Source organism: Odocoileus virginianus, chromosome 3 (genome assembly GCF_023699985.2).
Source record: "Odocoileus virginianus isolate 20LAN1187 ecotype Illinois chromosome 3, Ovbor_1.2, whole genome shotgun sequence".
Classification (NCBI taxonomy): domain Eukaryota; kingdom Metazoa; phylum Chordata; class Mammalia; order Artiodactyla; family Cervidae; genus Odocoileus; species Odocoileus virginianus.
In genome coordinates, this window is record NC_069676.1 from 29,141,826 (window position 1) to 29,151,645 (window position 9,820).

The 9,820-nt window shown below is 41.8% G+C and overlaps 1 protein-coding gene across 1 annotated transcript; it reads right to left on the reverse strand.

The window, feature by feature from the left end:
- Positions 1–8,059: 8,059 nt before the first annotated feature.
- Positions 8,060–9,015, reverse strand: FTMT (ferritin mitochondrial). The gene has a single exon (XM_020891607.2). It carries the CDS (start codon positions 8,903–8,905, stop codon positions 8,177–8,179), a length of 729 nt encoding a protein of 242 aa, XP_020747266.1. The 5' UTR covers positions 8,906–9,015; the 3' UTR covers positions 8,060–8,176.
- Between the last annotated feature and the right edge of the window lie 805 nt (positions 9,016–9,820).

Consider the following 9,820-nt stretch of genomic DNA (forward strand, 5'->3'; position numbering starts at 1 on the left):
TAGACATTTCATATTTAATATCAGACCACCTTACCTGCCTCTTGAGAAATCTGTATGCAGGTTAAGAAGCAACAGTTAGAACCAGACATGGAATGACAGATTGGTTCCAAATTGGGAAAATAGTATATCAAGGCTGTATATTGTCACCTTGCTTATTTAACTTCTATGCAGAGTACAGCATGTGGAATTGGGGCTGGATAAAGCATAAATTGCGATCAAGATTGCCAGGAGAAATAGAAATAACCTCAGATATGCAGAAGACACCACCCTTATGGCAGAAAGCAAAGAGGAACTAAAGAGCCTCTTGATGCAAGTGAAAGAGAAGAGTGAAAAAGGTGGCTTAAAACTCAACATTCAAAAAACTAAGATCATGACATCCAATCCTATCACCTCATGGCAAATAGATGGAAAAACAATGGAAACTGTGACAGACTTTATTTTCTTGGGCTCTAAAATCACTGCAGATGGTTACTGTAGTCATGAAATTAAAAGATGCTTGCTCCTTGGAAGAAAAGCTATGACAAACCTAGACAGCAGAGACATCACTTTGCCAACAAAGGTCCATCTAGTCAATGTTATGGTTTTACAAATAGTCATGTATGGAAGTGAGAGTCGGACCATAAAGAAGGCTGAGTGCAGAAGAATTGATGCTTTTGAGCTGTAGTGTTGGAGAAAACTCTTGAGAGTCCCCTGGACTGCCAGGAGATCAAATGAGCCAATCCTAAGGGAAATCAGTCCTGAATATTAATTGGAAGGACTGATGCTGAGGCTTCAGTTCAGTTGCTCAGTCATGTCTGACTCTTTGCAACCCCATGAATTGCAGAATGCTAGACCTCCCTGTACATCACAAACTCCCAGAGTTTACTCAAACTCATGCCCATCGAGTCGGTGGTGCCATCCAGCCATCTCATCTTCTGTCGTCCTTTTCTCCTCTTGCCCCCAATCCCTCCCAGCACCAGGGTCTTTTCCAATGAGTCAACTTTTCGCATGAGGTGGCCAAAGTACTGGAGTTTCAGCTTCAGCATCAGTCCTTCCAATGAACACCCAGGACTGATCTCCTTTAGGGTGGACTGGTTGGATCTCCTTGCAGTCGAAGGAACTCTCAAGAGTCTTCTCCAACACCATAGTATAAAAGCATCAATTTTTCGGTGCTCAGCTTTCTTCACAGTCCAACTCTCACCTCCATACATGACCACTGGAAAAACCATAGCCTTGACTAGACAGACCTTTGTTGACAAAGTAAAGTCTCTGCTTTTTAATATGCTATCTAGGTTGGTCATAACTTTCCTTCCAAGGAATAAGCATTTTTTAATTTCATGGCTGCAGCCACTATCTGCAGTGATTTTGGAGCCCCCAAAAATAAAGTCTGACACTGATTCCACTGTTTCCCCATCTATTTCCCATGAAGTGAAGGGACAAGATGCCATGATCTTTGTTTTTTGAATGTTGAGCTTTGAGCCAATTTTTTCACTCTCCTCTTTCACTTTCATCAAGAGGCTTTTTAGTTCCTCTTCACTTTCTGCCATAAGGGTGGTGTCTTCTGCATATCTGAGGTTATTGATATATCTCCTGGCAACCTTGATTCCAGCTTGTGCTTCATCTAGCCCAGCGTTTCTCATGATGTACTCTGCATATGAGTTAAATAAGCAAGGTGACAATATACAGCCTTGTCATACTCCTTTTCCTATTTGGAACCAGTCTGTTGTTCCATGTCCAGTTCTAACTATTTCTTCCTGACCTGCATATAGGTTTCTCAAGAGCCAGGTCAGGTGGCCCGGTATTCCCATCTCTTTCAGAATTTTCCACAGTTTATTGTGATCAACACAATCAAAGGCTTTGGCATAGTCAATAAAGCAGAAATAGATGTTTTTCTGGAACTCTCCTGCTTTTTCAATGATCCAGCGGATGTTGGCAATTTGATCTCTGGTTCCTCTGCCTTTTCTAAAACCATCTTGAATGTCTGGAAGTTCATGGTTCATATATTGCTGAAGCCTGGCTTGGAGAATTTTGAACAGTACTTTACTAGCATGTGAGATGAGTGCAATTGTGCGGTAGTTTGAGCATTCTTTGGGATTGCTTTTCTTAGGGATTGGAATGAAAACTGACCATTTCCAGTCCTGTGGCCACTGCTGAGTTTTCCAAATTTGCTGGCATATTGAGTTCAGCACTTTCACAGCATCATCTTTCAGGATTTGAAATAGCTCAACTGGAATTCCATCACTTCCACTAGCTTTGTTTGTAGTGATGCTTTCTAAGGCCCACTTGACTTCACATTCCAGGATGTCTGGCTTTAGGTGAGTGTTCACACCATCGTGATTATCTGGGTCTTAAAGATCTTTTTTGTACAGTCCTTCTGTGTATTCTTGCCACCTCTTCTTAATATCTTCTGCTTCTGTTAGGTCGATACCATTTCTGTCCTTTATCGAACGCATCTTTGCATGAAATGTTCCCTTGGTATCTCTAATTTTCTTGAAGAGATCTCTAGTCTTTCCCATTCTGTTGTTTTCCTCTATTTCTTTGCATTGATCACTGAGGAATTCTTTCTTATCTCTCCTTGCTATTATTTGGAACTCTGCATTCACATGGGAATATCTTTCCTTTTCTCCTTTGCTCACTTCTCTTCTTTTCACAGCTATTTGTAAGTCCTCCTCAGACAAGCATTTTGCTTTTTTGCATTTCTTTTCCATGGGGATGGTCTTGGTCCCTGTCTCCTGTACAATGTCACAAACCTCCGTCCATAGTTCATCAGGCACTGTCTATCAGAACTAGTCCCTTAAATCTATTTCTCACTTCCTCTGTATATTCATAAGCTTAAGCTCCAATATTTGGCCACCTAATGCAAAGAGCTGATTCATTAAAAAAGACCTTTCTGCTGGAAACGATTGAGGGCATGAGGAGAAGGGGACAACAGAGGATGAGATGGTTGGATGGCATCATAGACTCAATGAATGTGAGTTTGAGCAAGCTCCTGGAGATGGTGAAGGACAGGGAAGCCTGGCGTGCTGCAGTTCATGGGGTCGCAAAGAGTCAGATATGACTGAGTGACTAAGCAACAACAATGAAACATATAAGGGGAAATATCAATAAATATTTACATACATAACTTATTTTTTTTTAATTGGAGGATAATTGCTTTACAATGTTATGTTGGCTTCTGCCACACAACAATGCAAATCAGCCATAATTATACATATATTCCCTCCCTCTTGAGCCTCCCTCTCACCCCTCTAGGTCATCACAAAGCACCAGGTTGAACTCTCTTTATTATATAGCAATTTCTCATCAGCTGTTTTTTCATGGTGATGTGTATATGCTGATACTTTCTCCATTCATCCCACTCTTTCCTTCCCTCACTGTGTCCAAAAGTCCATTCTCTATCTCCATTCCTTCCCTTCAAACAGGTGCATCAACACCATTTTTTTCTAGATTCCATATATATGCATTAATATACTGTATTTTTCTCTTTCTGACTTACTTTACCCTGCATAACAGAGTCTATGTTCATCCATTTCACTAGAACTGATTCAAATCCATTCCTCTTTATGGCTGAATAGCATTCCAATGTACATATGGCCCACACCCTCCCTATCCATTCATCTATCAATGGACGTCCAGCCTGTTTCCATGTCCTAGCTACTGTTAAAAAAAATGGGTGTAAGACCCAGACAGACACTTCTCCAAGAAGGACATACAGATGTCCAGAGAGCACATGAAAGGCTGCTCAACATCACTAGTTATTAGAGAAACGTGAGTCAAGGCTACAGTGAGGTATCACATCACACTAGGCAGAATGGCCAATATAAAAAAGTCTACAAGCAATAAATCATGGGGAGGATGTGGAGAAAAGGGAGCCCTCTTGCACTGTTGGTGGAAATGTGGATTGGTGCAGCCACTGTGGAGAACAGTATGGAAATTTCTTAAAAAACTAGGAATAAAACTACCATATGACCCGGAAATCCCACTACTGGGCATCTACTCTGAGAAAGCCATAATTGAAAAGCACACATGTACTCCAATGTTCATTACTGATGATCTCGACAAAAAAACGAAACAAAACAAGGTTGGTGTGGTGAACAGTGAACACAGCCTTACTTGGGAGGTACCAAAGAGAACAGAAAAATTGGAGCCAGGAAGCAGGAATATCTTTTTCAAGAACTTTCATTGTAAGAGAGAGAGTGGTAACTTAGTGTTTGCTAAAAGGGATGTAGATCCAAAGGTGAAATTTTTTATTAGGAAAAATAACACTATTTTTGTTTCTCATGGGAACCAACCAATAGAAAGTGAGAGGATAATTGTAGGTGTGATGTCCTTTTATCCTTGAGTGTGTGGGAAGGTTGGGACTCAGGGCACAGCAGGAGATTGGTTTTAGAAAGCAAAATATATGCTTCAACCTTTGTAGCAGAATAAAGAAGTGCTTTGAATGTGAACACAGGGGCAAATACATAATCAATTCAATGAAGAGAATATGTGAAGTTCTTATATGATTACTTCTGAATTTTCAGTGAAATAAGAGGATTATCAATTGACAGTGTGGAGGGAGAGGAGATTGAGAGATTTGAGATGAGAATGTATAATAATTTTCTAGGATAATGGCTACTGAATGTTTTTGACAGCAACATAGAATAAGAAATATCACTATCCAAGATGTAAATACATGAAAACATGCACACACTAAGAATTTCAGGAGACAATATCCTTACTTCACTTACTTTCACTTCAATTCTATTTTATTAACTAAAGGTAGACAGTAACTCACTAATCTCATGACACACCTATAGGCTACAATATGCTGGTCGAAATATACTCATCTAGAAGAACTGAAGAGGACATTTTCTGCAGAAATGTAATAGCATTCCTGTGAGGCAAGATAAACCAACGTAAGTATAGACTGTATAGTGAGATTGATCCACATAATCAAAAGCAAATCATCATGGACTCCCCAATCTCAATTATTCCTCTTGTTTTGATTCCTGCTTTTTTCAACTTGTCTATTCTCTGGTTTGAACTCTATTAATTTTCTTCCTATACCCCATTTCTGAATTCTCTTCATTGAAGCATCTGAAAAATTAAAAAGATTCTATCTCTAAGCTCTCTCCAGCATGTCTTTGTTTCCATATCCTTTGGTTTGACCATGGTTCAGCCCTTTTTGCTTTATTTTTATTTTATAGTTTTACTTTTCTATCATTATGATAATTGGTGCTCATGATAAGAAGTTTCTTTTAAAAAGACAAGTAGCTAAAGAAAATAGATATCAAACACAACATCACTAAGAGATTTTCCAGTTACATCTGTCGGTATATATATTTCTATTTTATATGCATATATTTTATATAATTTCCCCTGGAAGTATCTACATATGCAATTACATAATATAACCCTACCTTGCAATATGCTTATTTTTAAGATAACACATTGTGAATTTCTGTCCACCTCATTATGTATTTGACAAAATTGTATTTAATAGCTGCAGAGCATTTCCAGGTATACGGTTTCAATTTAATTTGTTTTGTTGAGTTTGTGTAGTCATGTGTGTGTGGCTCTCAAATCTGGTACTGAAGGGTGCACAATTTGCCAAAGACCCAAGCTGCTGTGCTCTAAAATGGGTCCATCCCTTAGCTTGCTGCAAGACTAGACTTCCTATGGTCATGCTCAGTCATTCAATTGTGTCCAACTCTTTGCAAGCCTGTGGACCAACCCGCCCAGACGTGTCTGTCTATGGGAGTCTTCAGGCAAGAACACTGGAGTGGGTTGCCATTTCCTCCACCATGGGACCTTCCCAACCCAGAGATTGAACCTGTGTCTCCTGCGTCTCCTGCATAAACAGGCAGATTCTTTACCACTGAGCCACCTTGGAAGCCCCTCCTATGGGTCACTCCCAGTCAATAACTGAATGCCAGAAATGTACGTGGGCAGGCCCATTTCTCGGATGCATGGTATTCCTCTGATGAGCAATTTTAGCTGGAGGTCTCCCAGACAGTCTTGCAGAATATCCTGGAGAACTATGTACAACTTCCCTTTCTTCCTTCCCTCAGGATCAGACTCACACAGAGTCTGAAGTCTCTCCCTGCTTCTCCCAGCTCTTTTCCCGTTTCCTCTCAACATCCTTTATTTTTTCCCTAATACAGTTCTTTCCTCACTTAATCCCATCTTGGCATCTGTTTCTCAGAGGCCCCAAACTAACACCAATATTGAGGTTGTTTTCAGATTTTTATTCTCTACAACTAAACTTCTGATTGTTCAACATTTAGCACAGCATTCTTCTGTTGGGATCCTTTTGAAGCACTGCCATTGCTCATTAAATTGAACCTAACCTTTCCTTCTCACCCCGATAGGTGGGCTCTAGCCCATCTTTCCACACACCACCCAGCACTCTTAGTCTAGCCAAAGGTCTACTGACCAAGCCCCTACATACGAATGAGTTCCATTCCTAGGGCACGTTTGTAGGCCCAATTTGTTAGTAAGTCCAACAAGGTTAGCCTAGGAACCCAACTAACACAATCGCATATAGCACTCTACCGTAATGGTTTATACTACTTTTCACATAAATAATACATAAAAAACAAAAACTAAGACATTTCTAATCTTACAGTATAATACCTTGAAAAGTACACTAGGGCAGTACAACATCTGGGATACAGGGGCTGGTATTGAGCAAAAAGGCCAAGAAGAGATACTGATTGGAGGATTGAGACAAGGTGGGAGAAAGCAGAGTTGAAGGGTCCATTTGCAACAGGAGATGGAGGACAAACTGCAATCTCACTCATGCCTGGAATTGATGGCACAGGTTCTGGTTCCTTGCTGGATTCAATTCTACTTAAAAAGATACTATACTACGATACTGTATGTAGTGTGTGTGTGTGTGTGTGTGTGTGCATGCACGTGCATGTGCTCTTAACTCAGTCGTGTCCAACTCTTTGTGACCCTATAGACTGTAGCCCACCAGGCTCCTCTGTTCATGAAATTCTCCAAGCAAGAACACTGGAGTGGGTTGCCATTTCCTTCTCCAGGGAATCTCCCTGACCCAGGGATCAAACCCTGGTCTCCCGCACGGCAGGCAGATTCTTTACCATCTGAGCCATCAGGGAAGATACTCTATACAGTGCTATGCAGTAAAGTACACAAAAGCACAACCACTTGTAGAGGATGCACACATATGACAATGTATGCCAAACACATGAATTAACATGATTGGACATGTGAACGCATGCTCACATCTTTGAATGCTCGAAACTTAAAGGTTCATATGTAGGGGACGTCCTGTATTCTCCTACTCACTCTATTGCCCCTTCTCCCGCCTCCCCAAGAATACATCTGCCCAGCTGATGCTTCTTTTACTCTGGATCCCTTCTTGACTTTTCCATCCTAATATTCTTTCAGCTTCATTTTAAAGGCCATAGGAACATGTTTTCTGCAGTGTATTCACCCTTTTTGGTATGTTAAAAGGGAGGCTGTATAGTCTATTATCAGATACGTAGGTATGGTTATATTATCATTGATAAAACACACAGGAAAAGCTAGCTGAGATTGGGTTTGTGTGGGAAACACTGAGCTAAATGAAAAACAATCCAATAATTTTTTTGGTTTGGATTTTGTTTTTAATTTCAAGATTTACCAGAGCCCTTAAAGTGCTAGCGCACAATGTGTCTTTCCAAACCCAGCATTTATACTTTTTTAGCTTTTCTTGAATTTGGTTGATCACAAAATCCTTCAAAAACAGATTGCACTTTTTGAAAAGGGTAAAACTTGTTACAGAACTTTCCACATATTATTTTTGCAGTACTACGTATCCTTCATCTTGGTATAGCCTATTTGCATATTTATCTTACACATATTTCCACTTTAGCCTTTAACATAATGTCTTGAAAATAACAGGCATTTGTTGAGTTGAAATTCATGGATATTTATTGCAGGGTCATGGTCGGGAATATTTGGTAACTGTAAAAATTTAGTTTGCATCTATCTCAGTAGCTTTTTTGCAGTCTTTTTTATACTATCTCATTCTGAGCTGGAAAAGTCATTTTGATGCTGGGCAAACAGCCATTGTTAACATGGGGCTAAATACATTTTCTTTACAAATCACTTTATTGAGACATTATAAGAGAAGAATATAAAAAGAAAGGAGGAAACAGCTGCTTCTGGATCCTGGCACACCCTGTTTGTGAAGGCAGCCTATGGGTTAGTTGTGATTGTTTTCATTTCCAAGGGTATGTTTGTCAAAAAGGTACTCTGCCAGACCAGACTCAGGGGCCCCCATCTTAATCAAGTTGTTCACGTGGTCACCTAGTTCTTTGATAGACTTCACCTGCTCATTCAGATAGTGGGTTTCTAGGAAATCGCACAAATGGGGGTCACCTTTGTCTGATGCCAGAGTGTGCATTTCCAGCAACGACTGGTTCACAGTCTTTTCCAAGAGCAGAGCACACTCCATGGCATTCAGCCCGCTCTTCCAGTCGTTCTGATCAGGTTTCTTGATGTCCTGCAGGCAGATCAGTCCTCCCCGCTGGTTCTGCAGCCTCATCAGCTTCTCCGCGTGCTCGGTCTCCTCGCGAGACAGTCGAAGGAAATATCTGGCAAAGTTGTGCAAGGCCACGTCATCTCGGGAGAAGTAATAGGCCATGGACAAGTACACGTAGGACGCATAGAGCTCCAGGTTGATCTGGCGGTTAATGGCGGCCTCGGAGTCCGGGTGGAAGTTCTGGCGCACCCGGGAGGGGGCGCCGGCGGCCCCCGCCGGCCCTCGGGAAGAGGCGGCTGCGGCCAGCAGGCGAATGGGGGCGGCGGGCGGGTAGTCCGAGGACAGCCTGGGGACCCAGCGCGGCAGGAAAGCGAAGCCGTGGCGCGCACTGCGCAGGAACACCAACGATGTGCTGATGTGCTTGGGCAGGAACAAGAAACAGGGCAGCATGGCCTCTCCTACTTAGAAATAAGGAAACTGAGGCCAGGCCGGCTGAGCGCGGTCAGGCGCCGCCCGGGCATCAGATCTGAATCAGAACGCAGCCTTAGGCGACGGCGACTGCGTCACACGCCCCTTCGCTTCCATACGCACCGAATTCCAGGCGGAGGGCTGTGCGGCCGCGCGAGCGTCATTCGCGGTGGGGAAAAGGCTAACAGAAACATTTCCCCCATCGTCGACGCGAGATTTCTGGGTTTTGGGCGTTTGTAATCTACTATTTCATCTAAGTTTAAAGTGCTGTCGAAAAAGTAGATGCTGTGACTTGCAAAAGAAAGGATGGAGCCAAACCGTACTTGCCCTCCCTCTCAGACCTTTTTCTGTCCAAGGACCAAGAGATGAGGGCGGCAAGGCAGTGAAATAGGGTAAAACAAAAATCAACACCGATTCATCGGAGACTAAATAAAGGTCCACATCCAAAGAGGATGTTTATAAATTGACTTTCTGGTTATTTTAACAAATTTAAGTATGGAAATAGTTGCCAGTATACTGGGTAAATTTTCAAGAGTCTGTAAGATAGTGCTTTCTTTAAAAATGACTTATTTTTAGATATAAAATTGATTTTCATTGTAAAAAGTCAGATATTGTAGAAATGTAGGAAAATATATAAACTGTGGCTTCCCTCGTGGCTCAGATGGTAAAGAATCATCCTGCAAAACAAGGAACCCAGTTTCATCCCTTGGTCAGGAAGATCCCCTGGAGCAGAGCATGGCAACCCACTCCAGTATTCTTACCCTGGAGAATTCCATGGACAGAGGAATTCTGGCTGGCTACAGTTCATGGGGTTGCAAGAGGCCAACACAGTTGAGCATGCTGGCACACACTCAGGTGTTCTTTACTCTTGGGTAAATGCTTTGTGTGGAAGGGCCA